General features: G+C 40.7%; 2 protein-coding genes across 9 annotated transcripts; both read right to left on the minus strand.

The window, feature by feature from the left end:
- Window position 1: 1 nt before the first annotated feature.
- LOC127361924 (phosphatidylinositol 4,5-bisphosphate 3-kinase catalytic subunit alpha isoform) lies at window positions 2–12880 on the minus strand. The gene is made up of 21 exons (XM_051397094.1): window positions 12508–12880; window positions 11205–11620; window positions 10705–10914; window positions 10311–10561; window positions 9735–9980; window positions 9430–9515; window positions 9220–9325; window positions 8030–8182; window positions 7363–7497; window positions 7014–7138; window positions 6760–6841; window positions 6434–6598; window positions 6179–6282; window positions 5900–6071; window positions 5237–5343; window positions 4801–4922; window positions 4306–4384; window positions 3934–4104; window positions 3621–3738; window positions 3377–3528; window positions 2–2911 (listed from the first exon to the last, which is right to left on the minus strand). Exons 2-21 carry the CDS (start codon window positions 11554–11556, stop codon window positions 2641–2643), a joined length of 3207 nt encoding a protein of 1068 aa, XP_051253054.1. The 5' UTR covers window positions 11557–11620; window positions 12508–12880; the 3' UTR covers window positions 2–2640.
- Window positions 12881–13566: 686 nt separating this feature from the next.
- Window positions 13567–19895, minus strand: kcnmb2 (potassium large conductance calcium-activated channel, subfamily M, beta member 2). 8 transcript variants are annotated; one of them, XM_051397190.1, is made up of 7 exons: window positions 19760–19895; window positions 17110–17218; window positions 16286–16388; window positions 15730–15823; window positions 15412–15582; window positions 15012–15207; window positions 13567–14732 (listed from the first exon to the last, which is right to left on the minus strand). In XM_051397190.1, exons 4-7 carry the CDS (start codon window positions 15789–15791, stop codon window positions 14448–14450), a joined length of 714 nt encoding a protein of 237 aa, XP_051253150.1. In that variant the 5' UTR covers window positions 15792–15823; window positions 16286–16388; window positions 17110–17218; window positions 19760–19895; the 3' UTR covers window positions 13567–14447. The 8 variants fall into 8 exon arrangements, with proteins under 8 accessions (XP_051253150.1, XP_051253110.1, XP_051253129.1 ...); XM_051397150.1 differs by having other exon boundaries at window positions 15730–15855; window positions 19760–19892; XM_051397169.1 differs by lacking the exon at window positions 19760–19895 and adding an exon at window positions 18973–19019 and having other exon boundaries at window positions 15730–15855.
- Between the last annotated feature and the right edge of the window lie 1928 nt (window positions 19896–21823).

Raw genomic sequence — 21823 nt, forward strand, 5'->3', positions numbered from 1 at the left:
GTAGGGAGAAATGTTTTTATTCAACAGTACAATAAATGAATGCATACAGTTTCTTATCAGACATGGTCATATGAGGATGACTAAAACAAGTATTTGAAGAGGTTTTATGAGATGTATGTGTATATACATATATATATATATATATACACACATACATATATATACACACACACATACAAAAGAATAGATAACTAACATATGAGTCTGGTTCTTTTTAAAACATGCAGCTTAGCTTCTCCCACCTTATTGTGCTTACAGACTTCCACACAGGGCAAGATATCCTCACTTAACTAAAGACCGTACTCTGACAAAAGCAGAAGTCCTTGTCCTTCATTCAACAATTCTCCTCTGCTTTGTCATTTCATATCGTTTCAACAACTAGAAGCTGTCTACTGGGTTTTGTATGAGGATGGTGCATGTTATACATGATTCCTCCTTTTTTTTTTTTTTGGTTAGCAGTTACATATATGTGTTTGCTTATGTTTAAAAATACAAAAATATATTACCTCTGTAGTTATTCAAGGAAAGCATTTGCACATGTAGTAGCAGTTATCAGTATCTGTTACCTTCATTGTGACTTTGTTGTACCTCACACAAGTAACAAGGTCATTTCTATACATGAAATTCAAGTAAACAACATCAGGTCAAACAAAAAAAAAAGTAGATATTCAAAGACCTCATGCATAATGCAGTGTGAGAAACAGAAAACAACCAGAACAAGTACAAAGGGAAATAGCATCACTTAGATAGTTCTTCCATAAAGTAAATAGGGTTTAGTTCTTTCAATTTGGGTCCGGCCCACCGCTCTGTAGCCTGTACAGAAGCATCTCAGTAGGATCGGTTTCCTGAGCATTTTTTAAGTCCTTACTCATTTACAGAAAACAAAAATTGGACTTTCAGAAAGACTTGAGTGTCCAGGAAACCGCCCCGTTGTGTATCATTTGGTAAAGCTAGAACATCTGCTGACCTCCTGCCAAGACTATTCTTCCACAGATAAGGGTGACAATAATAGGAAAGAGGAGGGAAGAAGACACTTTAAAGGTTTAAAAAAAAAAAAATTCACTTCGGTTACTTTTCTTTACCTGGATGTCACGATCTGGGACCATATGGCAAATGTGAGGAGAGGGCGTCTAAAATGATCTGTTGTACGTGTGATCGAGAACAAGAAGACTCCTAACATTTTACAGATGGCTTGGATTGAAGCTCAAATAAACCTGGTAAGGAGAAGCAAAAGGCAGGGTCCAAAGGCGTTTCTCAGTTCTTTTTGTTGGGAAGAAAAAGACTATTCTGTTACAGTGCAGCACTTTTTTTCTTCCATGTACTGTCTGTACAAAGTCCACTGACACACTGCTCTGTGTGAGCCTGTCGGGGGAGATGCATTTCTCTCTCTGCCTTACTCTGACATCAACTGTTTTGTTTTTTTGTAGTATACAGTACATATTAGGATCACAACTTGCATAGTGTAACAGCACAGCACACAAAAGGAACACTGCACATCCTTTTCCCCTGCATTTCTTGCCTTTATCAGCTGAATAACAAAAGACCAATTGATATTCTACAGCTGACCATCAGAAGACTTCGCCAGTCAACTGCATGGGGTGGACAACGGACATTTGTGCCTCAACATCTGACAGAATAATACTGATAAGACAAAACAAAACAACAAAAAAACAAAATACTGCAGAGATCAGTGCTATGAGTACACACGTGACTTGGAATAGTAGTGACTTTTTTTTTTTTTAACAATAAGACTGCTGAGTAATGGGGTTACACATCTAGTACTTTGGCTCAGTAGAAGATAGACTCAAAAAGGAATATGTGCACCGAATGCATACAAGTCTATGGATATACTGCTGTACAAAAGTCAGTTATCTGGCGTGACCTCTAAAGAAAGGACACGTTATCTGTCAGCTACAAATAAGTCATTATTTCAGTTGCTCCAAAAGAATTAAATGCTAGGTATGTGTTTGACAACACGTTCTCTGTCAGTCCTCTAGTATGAGTGTTGATTGTTTTTTCATGACTGTAAGGGGGAATTATGATTTTGTGCGCACACCGCCAGGCTTCTCATTGTCGGTGGCTGCATGCGCAGTTATCTCCCCCGTCTTCATCAGTTCAAAATAGGTTGTAGAAATAATTGAATTATGTTCTGTCAGTTCATCATTAGAAAAAAAAAGTAAGCTGTGCTCATGGTATACCACTTCATGGTGTTCCTTTCTTAATGCTGATGGATGTAGACGTACTGAAAGGAATACAAAAAAAATAAGAAAATGTGTCCATAATTTGTTCACGTGAAGAAGGCTAACATAGTTGAGGTCCATTAAACTTATTTAGTTCCTATGAAGACTGATGAAATATAATTCTACCCTGCCTTCTTAAGTCCATACTGCAGGGAGGAGAAATTCAGAAACCTGTAGAAACAGAGAATTTAGGCATTATGTCCCTGAAACGGGCCCTTCTGAGCACCCTTATTTAGTGGTGCGCTGGCAGATAATGTTTCAGAGTCACGTGCTGGCAGAAGTTTTAACCAGGTCTTAGAGTGTTTGGGAAAATACCTCGCTTGCTTCTCACTACTGTTTTGGTTCTTAGGGTGCTGTTGTTGCCACAGTCCTTTACTCCTCTTGTTTTAGTTGTCAGTTCTCAGTTCATGGCATGCTGGCGGATCGTGTGGAAGATCCAATCCATTTTGGTAGTCCAGCCGCCGTGGTGAGCGTCGTTCATCTGCTTCATGAAGTAGTCCAGGGCCTCCTGCTCCGACTTGTCCAAGGCCAGGGTCTTTCTGATGTAAGCAATGTCGTCGAATGACTGCAGCTCGGGCATCCCTGAGCCCAGCATCATGGAGAAGAGGTTGATGAAGAGGTTGGCATGCTGCCGGATTGCCAGGTACGCCTTGTAACACATCTCCTGGAACCTAAAGGGGGGAGAAGGAAAAAATTACTAGGGCTGCATGATATGGTAAAAACATCATATTGCGATACGATTAACAAATAGTGGGAATGATCACAAACTAAATTTTCATAGAACATGATGTGACATCTTTTGAGGTCTGTACCAAACACACGTTTTATTACATCTGGAGAACAAGATTTGTAGGCCAGGGCATTTTTACTGCAGTACTGCATTATAATGCTGTTTTCATGCAGCTTCTTTTGTGATTTTGATAATATATCTATTCGTTGTGCAGCCCTAAAAAATTACAAAAGGGGATACTTGCATGGAATTAAAGTGAATATTCTACAAGCCAACCACATATTTAAAATCTCCATCTCATAATGCCACAGAAATAGCTATTTTCCATTTTAATTTGGCTTTGGTATGTTTTATAACTCTTTTCTTTCATCCCAAGCTAACCAGATCATGTGTATTGCTGGTGTACCTTTCAAACTCCCTTGTTTTGGTGCACTCTTGAGTTCCTTTGCTAATAACAATCAGGAAGTCCTGTGTGAGCACAAAGGGCACACGTTCTCTCTTGTACCCAAACTTCTTCTTTTTGTGGTCGAGGAAATGGCCAAAGTCTATGTGGAACAGCTGTGAATACATAAGCAAAGTAAGTCATTAAACAATGATTTCAGAAAGTATGCATATGTAAAATATAAATTATGTCAAAATGGAATCTTTACCTGTCCATCATCTTTGACCATAATGTTGCTATTGTGTCTATCCCCTATGCCCAGGATAAATGTGGCTACACAGTAGCCCGCACACGACCGTGTGAACAAATCTATGGCCTGGTCATACCTAAGAAATCAAACAAATAAATATTTTATTCTCAGAGAGGATTCAGTGATTCAGTATGCAACCATTACTATAAAAAGGAAGAAAAATATGCTTAAATGTGAGTCTTCATATCAGTCTTTATATTTTCACTACCAATACCTCTACGCCTCACAGAAGACTAGAAAAGCTGTATAAATCACAGTTTTTGCTACTCACATCTCTCCCTTGTTCTTATCCTTGAGCCACTGATGCAGTGTGTGGCTGTTGAACTGCAGTGCCCCCTTTAGGCCTCCTTTACACTGGATCTGCATGATGGTGTGAGAGTTCCTCACCACTTCAATCAAACCCACACAGTCACCGATTGACAGACAACCATACGGCAGCATCCTGGGAGAGGAAGGGCAAGAAACATACGAGAGGCAGAAGTAATTAGGACAGTAGTGATGGACTTCATATTAAATGACTAGAGGTGGCTGGCAGGGGTTGCCACTAATCTGCATTCAGGTATGGAGTGCAGAACATGAAAGCATCCAGTGCCTGTTAATGTGCACCTGCATCATCACTGTCATGGTGAAGTGAGGAGCCTACCTGAGATCAAGGCCTTGGTTCTGCCAGATGTTCTCCATTATCCTAATGATCTGCAGCGTCAGCATGTCCTGCCTCAGATCTGCGGAGGCAGAGAGAGACAAGGAGGTGGATGACAGTAAGGTGATTATTAGCTGCTTAGCTGCTCTTTGATCAACTCCATGATGCATTATGGAGCAGAGCTGTCAAAGTCAGTTTGGTCGCAGATGTTACAGGCAAGTGCACAAGCAGCTGCGGTAAAGTGTGATTCAAATAACGTGACTTGTTCTTACTGAAATCTGTGTAACGAGCATAGATGAGGTTGTGTTTGTGTGCCATGATATGCCCTACAGGCTTAGAATGAAATGCTCATCAAGAGCATTTTCAAGTCTGTGTGTGTGTGTGTGTGTGTGTGTGTGTGTGTGTGTGTGTGTGTGTGTGTGTGTGTGTGTGCGCGTGTGTGGACAAAGAGAGATACAGGCGGAAAGAAAGAGGGGGAAAGGACAGAGACAAACTCACCATCTCCATTTTTGAAGATGATTTCGTTGTTCTGAAAGAGCAGCTCTGACATCATATCTGGGTTTTCCCAGTTAAGCCATAGAGGTCGCTTGGCTGATGACATCATCCTGCATTCCTCCAGGCTGAAACAGAGACAGGGATATGTTTAGAGGGAAGAAAACGATAGGACACCAAGTTCCCAGTAAATGGCCAGTGCTTCAGAGTCCTGACTCAAAACAATATATACATTATTTCACCTCAACCGAGTCATGTGGACTGGAATTACATTATGTACATTATGTCTAGATGTACTTTATCTACACACAAAACACTGCCATTTTAATACACCTCATTTCATCTTAAAGCAGGAAAGGCAAAAGCAACACCTGCAGAGGAAATAAACGGTAAATGCCAGCCATTTCAGAGAAGGGAGTTAGATACGGGAGTGCTGATGTACCGGAGGTTTCCCAGCTGATGTGCTGGATTCAGTGGGGAGGTGAAGCTCTGCAGGGCGTCCATGTAATCAGGCCTTCTCATCTGCTCCACTAGAAACTTCATTTGCACCTTAAAGGAGAAAAGCACTTAGTCAGTTAGTAAAAAAACTAGATTTAGATGACTGTCAAGTCATTGAGCCTGAGAAATGTACAGGAAGTATAGTCGACTTATTTACCCTTCATAATGAGGTAATGCTGCTTCAATGGGTAACGGCAATGATTTGATAATGCTTTACTTAGATATTAAGTCAATTTACTAGTTAGCTGGCTAACCAATGTCATTTATTAGACACCATCACCAGTAGGACTAGCCCATTAGCCAGTGGCCATAATGTGCTTTAACATAATGTTACTTGTGAGTAAGTTAGAGGCAGTTGATGAAATATCACTTTTTGGATTACTACAAATAGGAGTGTTAACGTTAGTGCTGTAAGGATCAATCAGTTTGTGGACATAACTTATATATGTCTATATGTGCTTATATTTTAGCTGAAAGCCAAATGAAAAACCCACTTTTCAAACTCCACTATATTGTGGCAGCTGTGGCCAGATTGGTCCAGATGTTGTCAAGATTAAACTCAACAATTCAGTGGATCAGAATTAACAGCTGTTGGCTGTCAGATTACCTTCTGTGCCTCATCTTTTTTCTCTTGTTTGAGAAGGTCGGTGAGATTGATGAGTTTCTCCATGGCCTCCACCTGTCTGCTCAGGTGCTTCAGATACATGCCACATGCTCGGCAGTACGACTCCAGCAGCAGCCCAAAACGCTGGCTCACTGTCTTGTTGTGCATCTCTGACCTGTACACATGTAGGTAAGAAAAAAGAAAACCTTGAGGGTTTGTTTGTGTCCTAATGGAAAATGTGTCCAGTCTTCATACAAAAAAACAGCTCCAAAGTCAACTCACTTTAAATGCCAGAAGAAGAAATGTCCTATCCTCTGATTGGTTAATGCTTTTTTCAGCAGGAAACGTGCAAGTGGGTTATCAAGGTACTGTTCATACTTTAGAACCTGGGCACAACCACAGAGAATATAGAAAATACCGTTAAAATGTTATAATTTGCCTAATAATCCTACTACAATATATCTATCTGAAACATCCAACTTATAATCAGATGAACAATATTAATTGTATTTAAAGCCGGAGGACGAAGCAATGCACCTGAACCAGTTGAATGAGATACTGCGAGAGTTTGTCATCTGTTAGGTATTTCTCAAGGCACTTTACAGCAAACTCTCTGATCATGGGATCGGGGAAGTTGCAGTCCAGCAACTCCATGGCTTGTTCTGGCTTGATAGCAGGCCAGTCCTTCAGAAGGCAATACATCTGAAATGAAAAAAAAGAAACATACACTACATATATATTGTTTATAGTATTCTTGCAATTTTAATGACCCTACAATGCATGAGACAGTGTGTTAGGGTGCAATATCTGTGTGAACTACACAACTAAATAAAGGCGTATCAGCAGTAGAAACCTGAGCTCACCTGTGCAATCTCATCTCTGGAGTTCCATTTCACAGCCAAGAGGATCTTGGGAAGGATCTCTGGCATATTAACACAGGCTTGTCTAAAATAATTTGGTGAGAGAATAAATTATTATCATTAATAAATGAATCACATTCATTATTAATTACTTTTATGACATCTACATCAGCCCCACATGAGAAAACAATGACTTCTGTGCAAAAGTAATCTACCCCATACCCCCATATAATGGTGTACAGCCACACACACATTACCTGTGCCTCCATACGAAGTCTTTCTCCTGCTCAGTGATTTCAGACAGCGGGTCTCTGTTACAAACCTGGCGTAGCTGCTCATTGTCAGTGTCAGTCAGGGGGTTGTCACGCGCCAGTCTGTTACTCTGTGATACCGAGATAACACATAAACTTAAGTCAGCACAGCATGGGGTCTACAGGGAGCTCAATATGTAAATGAAAAAGTGATATTAAGTTGAGTTATTAAAATATTAAGTCTGAGGTGTGACTAAACTACAACGTGAGAGCTACTCAGAACGAAAGTATGATCTCATGGTGAAACTTGTAAGCACAACAAAACACAGGAAAATTAAAAACCTTGCTATCTTACCAAACCGGTGTGGCAGTAATTAAAGCCGAGCTCTCTGGATATATTCCAGTTTGCATGGTCTTCAATGATGGTCATATCAGGGTACTTGACAGGGCAACTGAAATGATCAAACTCCAGCTCCAGACATGGGGTTTCCTGCATTGTTTAGAAAGGGAAAGGTCATTCAAGGTGATTACTGTAATCAAAGAAAGGTGCCTGTGTCAATGAGTAATTAATTAAGTGGGATAAGCGTCTTGGTTGATTAAATCGAGGCGGCTTAAATCCAGCTCTGAAACTCTACAGGTTCTCACCAGCACGATTAAAACTGGGTCAGGAGGCTTAGAGGTCAGTCGCAGACACAAGCATAATTCTGAAAAGCTTAAAATGTTTGGAAAAAAGATTATGTTTTGTGCCGTGTTATTCTATCTTCTTAGCGTTTCAAGGAGGCCCATTCTGGTCTATGTAACTGAAAGAAATCTGCTTCAACAACCTTTGTATTCTATTAGAATATTTTTGATTTATATCGTTTTCTATTTTGTTTGCAGAAACACATTTGCTAGTTCACTAACATAAAACGCACCTAAAGACAAACATGTCTGTTTTCATTTTAATCTCTCCCTCAAACCACTATTTACATACATTTACATGAGTGAGCACTATGTTAATAATGTTGACATTTGCTTTTTACCTTGTTGGGGTTGGAACCGGTTACACCGATAGGATTGAGCAGGTCTTCCAGGCCATGTGGGACAGGCCATAAGTTGAGAGCCATCTTCCCTGCTACTAGTGTGTGGGTGTAGTCAAACAGGTTGATGTTGCCCCAGGCGAGGGGACAGTGCTCCTACAGGAAAATACCAGGAAGATGATGCATATGAAAATCATGAGAGAGGCAACCGCTCGGGGCTATGAAACAGACAGGTGCAGTGCAGAAAACATGAAAGTTGTTTATTTCCCTTTATGCCTATCACTAACTGACTTTGTTAGCGGCTTTGATCCAAACAAAAATCAAATAACTACATTTGAATAAGAAGGAAAAACAAATAAGAATTTCAGCATAACGTTTTATGTTATAATCCTTAAGCTTTTAATAAAATCAAACCCCATTCGTGATTTTATTTAATGTCAGCATTTGTTTTAGCAATATCCATTTAATGTATTTACATTCTGTAAAATTCCTCTCTATAGAATTATTGTTAGTGGTCATTCCAATGCAATCGCAAGAAAACAAGGCATGTATGTAATCCAGCGTTAGTGTTTTGATATCAGTCTCACTGTTCACTGTTCTATCTACCACAGCCGTGTCAGGGCTTTACTACAGCTGCTGCTTCACATTAAAAGTGTCAAATTGGTGAAAGTCTGACTTGCTTTTATTGTGAAGCAGACAAAAGAAACGTAATGTATTTGTCACTGGGATTGTTGGTGACTGTAATTGTTTGTTGTTGAAAATATGTCCACAAAACACGACACGGCCATTTTTGGCACTTTAAGACGACGAAGTCAGTCAGTTTGATCTACACCAGAGAGTAATGAAACAAGGAGGAGTAGCCACAATGAGCTGTTAGATAAAGAGTTGCAGATGCAGAGACCTCCAACTCCTCAGCTAAGTAACCAACTACTTTAAAACTCCTTTCACCATGCGCACCATAAAATTAATAGATTTTCATTATAGTTACTCAGAGCATGATAGAAAGACCAGTTAATGATTGCCTTCTTCATTACAATAATGCTAGATTGTTTGGCTCGATACACTAGTTACTCTTTGGATATATTGTATTTCTGACAAAGTAGCTGCTCTTACTACCAGTAACCATGGATGTCATCAAATCAACCAGGACTAACATCTTAATTATAACTTTAATGTGGCATTTCACTGCTAACCTCTTTGGCGCCCTTCCTCCCTTTCACAGAACAGATGGAGAGGCAGAGACGGGCAGCACGGGGGATATCTGGAATGTACATGTCGTAGTTCAGCCACTCATTCCACCTGGAATAAACAGGGACAGGACCATTAACATAATCAATTGCAGTACTGTCACAAAGCTGAGTGAAATCCCAGAGCATGGCATGCTATTCTTCATCGTGTACTACCTGGGGTTTGAACAGGGCACACGCTGGGTGTTGACATTGTCACACAACTGCTCTCCACCATGGTATATCCCAGTCCTGACATAGATCTAGAGCAGCCACAAAAACAAAAAATGCATATAGTAATCCATCTAGTGATAAATATATATTTCCTTTCTGACTGGATGAAGGGAAGGACACGGTGCACCACATTTTAATAACCTCCAAGGTACAGGAGAAGTGAGATTACAGTCTAAGCAGAACAAAGACTCTTTAAATAAAACAAGACGAAGCAGTCACAGCATCACACCGATGTATTGCATGTGTACCTTGTCAATGTCCCTGATGTTGACATTGACGTAAGTAGCGCACAGTATCCTGATCCTCAGTGTTCCATTGATAGTCCATAGAGACTTGGTGGCTGTTTCCCCATTCATGTAGGGCGTTGCTGTGGATATTCGCCTTGCATATGACGGCATGGTGAAGTTGTCTATGGGCAGCTGGGAATACAGGCTGTCTTTTGCCATTAGCATCAAGTTGGGCATCCGTCCCAACATGATACAGCTGCGCACGTACTGTCGAGGACAAACAAAGTGACATTTTGAAGCTATTCATGCCGCTTGACATTTTGAAGCCATTCATAGAATTTCAGGTTGTCAACATGTAAATTATTGGATTTTACATTTACAACTGAAGCATTCTGTGCGTTGTACTTATACACCATGATGTATAGTCTATTCTCGAATCAGCACATTTTACAGGCAGCACATTTTCTCATAAATTTCATTTCATGTTATGAATGCCAAGCACATTTGTGTTAGATGATAATTTGATGTGAAGTGGATCTCTTCCCCTCTAAGCGCAAGAGCATCCGATGCAGCTATCCTAAGATTAAATTAGATTACCTTGTACTGGCTCAGAGGGTATTTCTCCAGTAAGTACTCGTCACAGCCGCATACTTTGAGGATGTACTTTCCCTGATATTCCTGCACACACATCTTTAACTGCTCCTGGGAGAGCAGCATGCTACGCGTCTTCTTACGGATGGCTTCGGCAATCACCTGCTCTGGCACATAGTCATGGTTGATCTTCAGGGTATACTTCTGCTTGTCATTGCTGGGTGACACAATGACCCATATGACAACAATGATTTGACCTGAGGTGAAGAGAATAAACGATCAAATTGAAGACATATACTAACATTTTTCATACTTGGAGCAGGTGCACACACCAGAAATGTGAATGTTTGCATAATACAGTTTTATTACAACATTTGCTGCCATGAGTGAAATGTCTTACCTTTATCTAGCTTGTTATAGATGTGCCTGGGAAGTTCTGCAGAGGATTCTACATTGGGAGGATATACGTACAAAGCTCTACTATGGGGTCCGTTACTGTCTCTGAGGTCCACTGCCTCTTTGCAAACATTTAAAATGTTCCTTCTGAAGTCCTGCACTTCTGGGTCTTTCACCAAATCAAACTCACATATAGGCATTCCAATAGCAAAACCTAAAAAGGAAAAAAAACAAGAGCTTAATAATGTTGTTGTGTGTCCTTTAACCTCAAAATGTTTTATCTGTTGTTGTTTTCTGTGTTTTTCGTGACATGTGAAATGTGAGCCATAGCCTTATACAGTGGCACCACATAACACAATATATGTGACCAGTTAAAGCCAACCGTATTATGTTAATCCTCCTCATTGTGGTTAATGACATTGCCAAGGCCAACAGTAGATACAGGACATTACCGTAATGGACAATAAGTTGTTTTGTAGCTGCATAATAATTCATAAACCATACCTATCTCTCTGTTGAGAATTTTCTCCTCTCTGTTGCCTACTGGCTCAATGACTTTGAGGAAGGGTTGGAAGAGCCTAAGATCGCACAACCTCCTGGTCTCATCGTAAAACTCCTCCCGCTCTGCCTCCTGGGTGACACTGACAAAGATGTAGGAGCTCTCCTCCTGCAGCAGATGGTAAAGAGGGTACTTCCTGGCCTCTTTGAAAAGGTCATGCTTGACTGTGATCAGTGTGGCCTCCCTGAGGCACTCCAATGTGAGAATCATGCCATTTGGCAAAAGGCAGTCCACTAGGATGCTGGGGGGCATCAAGTGCATCCCCCATAGTTCTCCTGAGGAGGGCCTGGGAGGCATGGTTGTGCCAGCAAATCCGCTCTTTTCAGAGCCTGGTAATTATCAGATGAGGGATGTCAACCAACTGTGAGAAAGAAGAAACCCAGAAAACATAAGAAGCACTGACATATGCACAATAATGCAAAACACAAGTGGTGAACATTTTACTCAAGTAGCATAGTGACAGGTTATATAAATGAGAAATACACACAACTGGGCATATCTCAATTTAACATAAATTCCCCAAAATGTTATGAAAACTTCAATACATAAGAGGGGAATAACAACAGGGGAATACCTATGAGACAACTGTATACTGCTGTGTTGTTTTTAAGCTCACCATAATGCACATAGCCATTATGTTCACACATCTATGACAACATAGCTGGTTTACTTCAACGATGTAACTCGAAGTAATTCAATATCACCGCGTTTTTAATATAATTATAAGGTAAGCAACTAACCTAACGATGACATGACTTGTCATCACATCAGAGACAGAAAGATATATCGCAAAAACGTTGGTGTTGAAGTAAATCATGCTAACTCAAAGAGGGCAGCGGTGAAGTTATTCCTGTCCAGTGATCTCGAATGAAAGCACTTCAAAAATGATGTAAACAAACAAGCATTACCAACACTTTGGTTTAGGGTGGCTTACACTGCTAGGTTTAGCATTTAGCCTGGTCATTACACTTGGACCAGTCCGCTCTGTGCAGCTGCTCGGTGGGTTAACGTTGACGCTAGGTGCTGTTTCTTAGCTAGCTAGCTAACCATGCTAGCCAAGTTCACTAAGCAGATCAATGTCATTTACAATATGAAAACCTCGACTGATACATGAGCTAATGTTAGTCTGACGGTAGTGCAACAAAGGGATGCGACCCCGCGGTTTGTCGTGTGAGTAACTGGGTAGCTGTTTTGATCAACAATAAAGGCGAACACACAACAAAACACGAAAAACAAATATAAAGCTACCTGTGTCAGATAGCTAACGCCAACCGGTTAGCCTCGAAGCTAGTCAGTCAGCACAATCATTAGCAGCGGCTAGCTGAGTAAATCCCATTCGTGCCTGCTCGGGAAGTCTCAGGCAGCGGTGCTAGCTCTAGTCCATCCAAACATTGATACTGGAGGGTCGGGACAGACCCGCTATAGTGAAGAAAAGACTCCCCTAGCTCCCGGTGATGTTGTCAATATGCTGTAGTGGAATAAGTCTATAATACTTCATGATGTTCTTCATCGTGCTGTCCCGAAAATAAACTGCACAGTTTGGTAGCACGCTAGCTCCACACAGTTAGCCTCCTGCTCGAGGGCTGCTAGCAGGCTCATCACCACGGACCGCCCTCCCACACAGAGTGAGTTAGATGGTGGAGGCAGCGGCTTGTCATGAGATGGGACCGGGGGGATTCGGGGGAAACCGCTTGTTCATATGAGAAATACGGTGGTCAAAGTTGTTGTTGTGTTGCTACAGAGAGTCATATGCAGAGCCCACAGCAAATTATTTCACCGTGTGTGTGTGTGTGTGTGTGTGATGAAGCCTCCTGGGAGAAAAAGTAGTACTGATATAATGTATGATTCATTTATTCCATTGCATATTGTGCTTTATTGCTGCCACCTATGACATTATGTTTCCCTGCTTGTTTTTGAATATCTTTAAAACTACGTACCGTTTCAGTGGTGGAGTTACAGGCGAAGGGCAGAGGAAGAATTCATTAGTAACCTAATAAATGTTAATGCGCACTGGTTATGGTCTGAACTTGAGAGTTTGCCCATCCATCATTGTAAGTCATATATTCTAAGACAGGGCTATTCTCCAAAAATCAGGGCCACCATCAGCCAGTCAGTGCTATGTGTGATTGAATGCAGATAAAACTTTATGCAAAATATGCAAACTAATTTCAGGAGATTGTACAGCCTCGGCAGAGATATGTGCTCTCTGTGTGTGCTTTCTATATCCTGAGGAGATGGTTATTCGTTTTAGCTGTAGGGCCACAGTGTGTGACCAGAAAGAGTATTACAAAAACACTACAATGGGAGCATTATATATCCGTTTTAATTTATGAGATAACGTGGTGGTGGATACAGTAGTTGTTGTGTCAAGTTCATGACCCTGGAATCTGCAATCAGAAGGATTATTTTTTACTTTAAGCTTTGTGTGGCAAGCCCGGGCAAGTCTCTCCTTTAAATCTGCAAGTACATATTGTGTTATTACGTCTATATATATATATGCAAAGCCCTTTAAATACTAGATCTTTAAATGTTCATTGCTGTTGGGTGAGATACATTTTACAGTATACAATAGTTTTTTCAAAAAGAATATCATGTAATGTTTGGCATACCTTATGTTCATTCATGAAAGGCATTTTATTATGACATTATTTGGTCACTAAGATGGCAGAGGTCAAATAAGAACATGTTATTGTTTCAGAAAACAATAACATATGGTTATCAAAATCTAAGAAAGTTTGCGAAAGTTCTCATAATTGTAACATGCTTCAACAACACGGAGGAGATTTTTTGATGTGTTTTCCCCTGTCGATTAAGGTTGGTATAGTCACGTATATCACATGTGACATAGCAAGCACATGCTCATAGTACACTATATTTAAGATTACAAGTGTGACAAACTCTTGTAAAACATTTTACAATGCTTTAACACCATGCAAAATCCAGACATAGTTTTCCCTGTTTTAACAGCCAGTTACATGTCTGACAGTTTCCGCCCGTGAACATTCAGTTCACTTTTATAAACTGTCACATCCTCAATCAGTCAGCTGTTCCAAATGTCTCAACCAAAGAGGAAAGTTTGCAAGAGGTCACAGCAAGGTCGCCTCTGTTAAAACAATCTCTTTCATGTCATACTGTATGTCCATCACCGAACCACCATATGCTTGGGTTTTACAGCTGCTGTGTGGATTTCACCTCTTGATCTTCCCTATCTCCTCACACAGCCTGGAGAGGTACTGCGTGAGTTTCACCATCACGATGATGAGGGCCCCCCCTGTGAGCATGCAGGAGGGCCACAGCAGCGAGTGGAAGACAACGCTGTGGTCGTACAGCCTAGTCAGGAGAACGGACTCCTGCTGCTCGCTTGGGTCGTAGTAACAAGAGACCTGCTGGTTCACCTTCAGACGCTCAGAGATGTTCATGATCATGACGTGCATGGCCACGCTGTCCTTCTGGCACCTGGGCACATAGAAACACTGCAAGGACAGGATTGGAGGACACTGAGGTTATCAGTTGGTCATATGTTTTGTGTTGTTGACTGGGGATACATTTCTGTTGTTTCCCAGCATTGAATACATCACCCTTCATGTATCATCTTTCACCTTGACCAGGGATAAAAATCCTAATCCTATTGACTAACATTATCTGAATTGGGAACAGAGTAAGTCTATAATGAGGCCAACATCTGACAGCCATTGTCAACATTTGAAACGGTTCAGTAATTCTCAGTATTTTCCCTCTGGCACTGTACTCACTTCAGAGCTGGTGTCCTGGGTCTCCTCATTGTGAGATAAACGGCTGACACGGCCTGTGTTATTGACGCTCACGTAGACCTGCAGACAGGGGTATTTGGAGACTCTCCAGCACTCTGACCCACAGTTGTAGGAACAGTTCATGTCTGCTGTGACCGTGGAGTTGAGTACAACACACACACCCTCCTCTGTCCACACACTGTGTTGACATTTAAATGAAGATCCAATTTAATGCAAAAATAAATCAACTTGCTTGGGGTATAATTTCATAAAGTATTCATATTTTTGCAATTTTCAGGTTGAGAGAACAAGCACAAGCACATCTGATGAATAAAACATGTCAGTTAACTCCTTTTATAGGGTGTTATATGAAAAAATGACAATGGTAACAACAGGCCTGTACCTGTCTGCATATGAGCGTAATATAGTGATCCCCAGGACAAAGTACATCATGACTGAGGAGAGGATCATTCCAAGGCCCAGGAAAATGGCCCGATCTTCACCGGGCTTTAGAGCTGTCACTGTCTTCTTCTTGTCCAACAAATCTACCTCACGGAACTTCTGGTAGATTGACCTGATTGATGGGAAATGAGGAGGAGTCATTATTGCATATTGCAAATATTAAGACATAAAAATCAGTGCATGACAGGAAAGAGCCATGCATGGCCCATTTTCTCCTTTGTATTATAAGTCTATGTTCTAAGCCTCAATTGGTATGAACCTGTTCCTTTCATTTCCTCCTCCCGATCTAGCTGTATTTTTGGCCCCTGCCACAAAGAACATCTTCCCCGATGATCCACGTCCTCCTTTGCTTGCTGAAGTGGAACGGAAAGATTGCTGAAAAGACCTGTGAATTATAGCCAGTTTCATGTTCTTTAACAAGAGTACATTTTTTTGTTACACTAAATTACATTTTCACTACCAGGCTCATAAACATAACAGAAGTCCCAAGGAACTGGTTATGAAGCAAATTCGGAAGACAACAAATCATACTGTACCTTTGGTGCATATTTGCTGTCAAAGACTTTTGTAAATATGTCCAGTTTTGTACCAAAGAAATTTTAAGTATATGTCTCTCCCAATAACCCTGCAAACAGCAGTTCCTGATTATCAGAGCATTATACAGTGCTGGGACAGGAAGCACCCCTGATATAGTGGACTCCACCAGGTAAACATCTCATTTTGAACACAAAGAAACGCTACAAAAGGTAAACAAGATGACAGATAGCCACAGATGAAAGGTGTTAATGCTGATGAGGCGCTTGTTAAAAACCTACCTGGTGTATCCTGAACACTTCTGCTGTCAACACAAAGTCATTGGTTCCTCTCTTGGCACAACAACAACACCTTGCATGTAACTCCTCTCGCTCTCTGCCGCTCCTACCATTGGCAGAAAACACAGCATTGGAGGCTATGTGCAGCTTTGGTCCCATAAATAACATTAGCCTTGATTCAGATGCAAATGAATGGGCAAGTGAGACATTATGAGTTATTTGTTCTGGGTCACCTAAGGGTTAGGCTTAAGGTGAGGGTCGATGCAAACCCACTCTTGAGATTGCCCAGCATTTATTCAAAAACAAATGTATTTACGTGGCTAAGTTATTAGTTATGTCAGGTCATTTGCTCATATAAAGCAGTGATTTCACTGGCTTGTCAAACTCAACCATGAGTCAAAACTGAACAAGAAATACCAATCAATCAAGTAGGAATCAACATAAAAGAAATCATATTGTTTATTTAATTGCCTTCAGATGAATGATGAGTACAGAATGGATATACTGTTAGACATTCTGTAGCTATTATCCAGTCCTCTAGCATGTAACCACAATAAGCAGGCTGTTTTCATTTTGTGGAGGATAACAACCTTGCCAGACTGCTAGGAGCAGAATATTTAGAAAACCAGCCAACAAGTTCCTCTTAGATGAGTAATTTCCTCATTGTATTACATTCACAGCTGCTTTGAGCAAACGTTGCTGAGAGAAAACCCCAGTGTGACAGAAGAAATCTGAAGGAAACCATAAAATGTTATCTAGATTTATGCCTTCTTCAAAACATTCCACACAATTTTGCATGCACACCCACAACAAAGAGTCACACTTACATGAATTTTATGCTGTCTTACAACTTTTCTTCCTCCATAAAAGCTCGCTGACCATTGCCTCTGGAGTGCCTCAAGTCCCACACATAACTGTATTGATTTCAGCTAAACACTGAAACACACACACACACACACACACACACACACACACTTTCAGAAAGACTACCCTTACTCCTTATACCAACTTTACTATCAAGCTAAAGCTTTTAAAGGGCTTTGAGAGCAATGTATTTGTCAGTAGCTGTGCCTCCTGCTCCATGTAGGCTGGACTTGCAGTGGTAGGTGACTTCCTACCTACTAACTTACAAGGAATGGACAGTGACGCTGTCCTCCATGATATATGGGACAGGCAGTCTCACATTGTTGAGCCTGACCTTACAGAGCCTTCCAAGTTGGCTTCAAATAAACGAAACACATTTAAAACATTTAAACAAAATGTTCAGAATGTAAAATACATATTTTCCACATTCCAGATGCAATTCTCTCAAACAATACAATTTTCTCAATTATCAGAATTGACAGTTGTGGAAATGTCATCCATTCAAAACAATAAAAAAGTGTTTTCATTCTGGTAAAGTTTCTAAGACCTCTGGAATTTGAAATAATTGAAATGAAACACTTCTGAATCAGGAATGATGTCATAGTCAAAGGGTGAAGTGAAAGTGGTTCTGAATGACAGTCACCAACTTGAAGAATGGATTTCACATATATTGTGTCCTTCATATCACTGCTTATTTAAAAAGCTACTGAGTCTGCAGTGTCACCACATGAAGCGCTGGAGTGGAGGGAGACAGTTGCTGTGTGTCAGAGGAGGTGCTCCAACACCCCGCAATAGTGTGAAACTGCTTACCCCAGCAGGAACGTACTGTTCAGATTCTCCTATTATCAGTTTAATGAACTACATATCCTGAGCCAGAGGCAGATAGGACCAGTCGACCTCACTGTATATTCTTTATGGGTGTGTCCTTGGTTCTTATTTCTTCCAGCTGCCTCTCTCTCTCATCTTGAGAGACTCAGAAACGTGACTGAATGAGTGATAAACCAAATGGGCATGTGGTAGACACATAACTATACAACAGGTGTTATCTTATACAAGGATGGATTACTGAACGGGCCTTCTGGGTGCAGGCCCTGAGGCCCATGGGGGTAAGAACGCCCCTGGGCAGACAGCATCTTTTCATCTACGGAGTAAACTAATTACTGGATCTCAGCTGCAGTTTTTCAACAAACATCAGCACCTGTGAATTCGGCAGTGTGTCACTGAAATAAATGTAAAACAACTACAAAAAGTCTTTAAACGACCACAAAGAGACATAAAATGACAACAAAGAAACAACTACAAAGAAATGTGAAATGAAACAAAACAACTAATGAGAGACACAAAATGTCCACAAAACTATCACAAAGAGACACAAAATGACTGCAGAGATACAAAACAACTACAAAGAGACGGCAACACAAAACAACTACAAAGAGATAGTAACACAAAACAACTACAAAGAGACACACAATGACTACACAAAGGTGCAAAAAGACGAAAAAAAGAAGCAAAAAGATAAAAAAAATAAGTATAAAGAAACGTAAACGACCATGTTGTTTATAGGCGTTTTGTGTCATTTTGCTATTCTTTCAGTCTGGGTATCTTTCTCCTATGTAGGAGAGGTGGGGGGCCTCTTACATATCTGTGTCCAGGGGCCCATTGTCTCATAATCCATCTATAATCTTATATGACTATTTGTAACCTTTGGGTTTTATTGAGCTCATATTGTATGTTCACCATAAAAGTGTAATACAGGTGTGTGTGCAACATATGAGGGCTCTTGAGCTTTGATACAGCAAATTTTGCTTTAGTAGGTGTTTACTCACCTTGTGTGCTTAACGGCACAGTGGAATTCAAAGCCCGGCCTGCTATCAACACGCTCTTTGATAAAGAATGTCTCAGGATGTATTTTTTGCCTTGTCCTTCCAGTGATTATTGCTGCCCTGTCAGGTGTCCTGTAATGTTTGGTGCCTTTAAAAAGTCACATGCTCCACTGCACAGTACCCCACAGAAGTCTATCAGAGCAGTAAACACTGGGGGTGCAAACACAGTTTGAACAGAGCAGGGCCGTATAGGCTGCATGTTTCAAACTGTATGTGCAGTTCTCATTATTGCACACAATGTCAAAACCCAGAATTTAATTATGAGTATTTTGTAGTTGTTCACGGTCTTGTTGTTCAAACACAGAGGGGCGAAACAGCACGTGCCCATCATTACTATCCAGTTAAGACTCATTAAGACATCGATGAAAAAGAGGCTGTAAGGAATGCAATTTCCAAAGCTATCTTATACTGCAGATCAATCTAAAAAGCCCACATTGTAGCTCAGTCTGAGTCCGTATGAATCCATTTCACATGTATGAGATTAAAAATCTTTTGTATTTCCAGCTATGTGCAGTGTGTTGACCTTCTATTGTTTGATGGATCCTTTCTTTTTGACACATGGTACATGTACTTGCTATATGTGTTCACAGTCTCACTGTTTCTTTGTGGTGCCTGTAATAATCTCTTGTCTTTGCACATCCAAATTACAATAAGCTGTAGCTTTTGTGTGTGACTAGTGTGTGCTGGGTTGAAATAGCAGTGGTAATACATACAATCTGTGAAGTCCTACCTCTCGTCGATGTGTTGTTATGATAATCCAGACTTTGGGCTACAACTGTCAGCAGTGGCTTTCCAAAGTGGTCTGGGCTCCCAGGGACAGCAGCTGGCTACCTCTTATTTAAACTCTTACCCCAAGTGAACAGAATGCCTGTCATACCTGTGTTAGTAATATGAGTTCCTCGTACAATGTTGTCATGCTTAAAATGAGTTGGTCCAGCACAATGAATCTCCACTGTGCCTCCAAATAACTGGCTCCGGATGGCTCGACTGTGGGTCTGTCGCTATGTTTGTTGCAGGCACTGCTGCTCATCCACAGAGGAATTCAGCAGCAGTTATTTCAAACACTTGTGCATTTCCATGTCACAAATGTACAGTATGTGTAGGCAACTTGAAGGCCACTGCTTCAAACACTGTGAACAAATTCTGCCCCGTCCTGCCACAAGGTGTCTCTGCAACCTCAGAAACTGGAGAAAGATAAATTGGGTGGGGGTTTCCTCTTTGACTGATCACAAACAAGAGATCACATTGAGTGCCAGGGACTTTTTGGAGTGATGCTTTTAATTTGTAAAATCCCAAGTGTAAAAATGCACATTCAAAAATAGTCATATCATTTTTTGTGTGTGACTACTATAACACAGTAGATTTGTAGGTATATCAATCAAACCCATTTCAAATGATCCAGAGAGAATGAACATTGGAAACATGTGTTGGTAGTTTAAATGAACCTCCTAAAGGGAACAAAATGCATAAAAAATCTGGGGTTGGCATTGAATACGATATGCACAAATAATTATTTTTTATTTCACATTTTTGTAAACAAAGACTCTTTGAATGTTTATTTAAAAGAACAAAAAGTAAATGTAACATGTGGCATTGCATATTTTTCCAGCCAATTTAATCTGTAGTTTTCTAATGCTATGACTTCTCTGTAGGCAGTCATTTCCATGACAGTTCTGATCCGACCAGCTGGGGGATTTTCCTTTGCAGACCCCAGTTAATGAGCCAGCTTGGCTGTAGTCTTTACTCATCATCCTCGGCCCATGTGATTATAGAAGTCTGTCCCTTATAGCAGCAGCATCAGATCAGATTCTGCTAGAAGTGTGTACTGCTCACCACTTTGCATTTACTGCCTCCTCCAGGCCCCATCTGGTCAGAGAGTACAGTATAATACAAGACAATTTCCCTGAAGAACCCCAGAGCTCCTTGCAGCCTCATAGCTGAGATGCTTTCCCCTTTAATTATACCCTGACTTTAGATCTAGCCTTGAAAAAACAACAGACCCTTTTGCATACAGTAAGAAAGCAGGAAAATGTGCACAAATATAGCCGGATGAGGAAAAAAGACTCAAAGGCAGATGGAAAGGCGTTTGTATTTATTTGAGGTTAGGCCTAAACATTGCAACAAAGAAGTGCAGACTGTCTTCAAGTACCACATTTGGAGGTGAAATGATATAGTTACAGTGGGGATGAAAGGCGATTCTGCTTCTTTGTTTCTCGGGATCTAAAAATAGCTCTTGCTGAGCAGGCAGTGGAGCTGAGCTGCAGTCCCTCCTCTTGCTCCGTTTCCCTCTTTTTCTGTCGCTCACACTCTCACAGGAATAATGCATCATCCTCATAATGCTTGTGAGATGACTTGTAGCTCAGATGTGTAACAGCTATTAGGGTCAGGTTGGTCTGGTCTTATTTTTGAATTGCTGTTATTTAACATATAGCATAAGGAGTGTTATTGTGGTGATAGAGAGGAGTGTCACATGTGCTGTTGTGCATCTGCTGAATGAAATAACACAGTGGGCCCCAGTCTGAAGGTTGGGGCTCTCCAGTGAACATATTGTTCATCATACTTTGGATCTTTGTGATGAATGCCTTTAATGTAACAAAATTAACATCTGTATCCGCCAAAATAAAGCAAACGCAAATCAAACTTGTCAGATTTCCTAGTCTGTGTACATAAGCAACAGTTAATCACAAGTAAGAACTACTTATTTTGAGGGAGTTTACAAGCTTCTGATATCCAGTTATTATTCCTAGCTTGCAATATTTTCTTCAAGAAAGATGGAAATCTTATTCCATGTGTC

This window comes from Dicentrarchus labrax, unplaced genomic scaffold (genome assembly GCF_905237075.1).
Source record: "Dicentrarchus labrax unplaced genomic scaffold, dlabrax2021, whole genome shotgun sequence".
Taxonomy (NCBI): Eukaryota; Metazoa; Chordata; class Actinopteri; family Moronidae; genus Dicentrarchus; species Dicentrarchus labrax.

Coding starts and splice junctions, on each gene's coding strand:
- LOC127361924 (XM_051397094.1), bottom strand. CDS start 11,556: ATGCCTCCCAGGCCCTCCTCAGGAGAACTATGGGGGATGCACTTGATG. Junction 9,326..9,429: donor GTGCCCTGTTCAAACCCCAG/GTAGTACACGAT, acceptor TGTTTATTCCAG/GTGGAATGAGTGGCTGAACT. Junction 3,739..3,933: donor GATAAGAACAAGGGAGAGAT/GTGAGTAGCAAA, acceptor TTGATTTCTTAG/GTATGACCAGGCCATAGATT.
- kcnmb2 (XM_051397141.1), bottom strand. CDS start 15,878: ATGAAACTGGCTATAATTCACAGGTCTTTTCAGCAATCTTTCCGTTCC. Junction 15,583..15,729: donor GGAGGAAATGAAAGGAACAG/GTTCATACCAAT, acceptor CCCATCAATCAG/GTCAATCTACCAGAAGTTCC. Junction 15,208..15,411: donor TTACGCTCATATGCAGACAG/GTACAGGCCTGT, acceptor ATGTCAACACAG/TGTGTGGACAGAGGAGGGTG.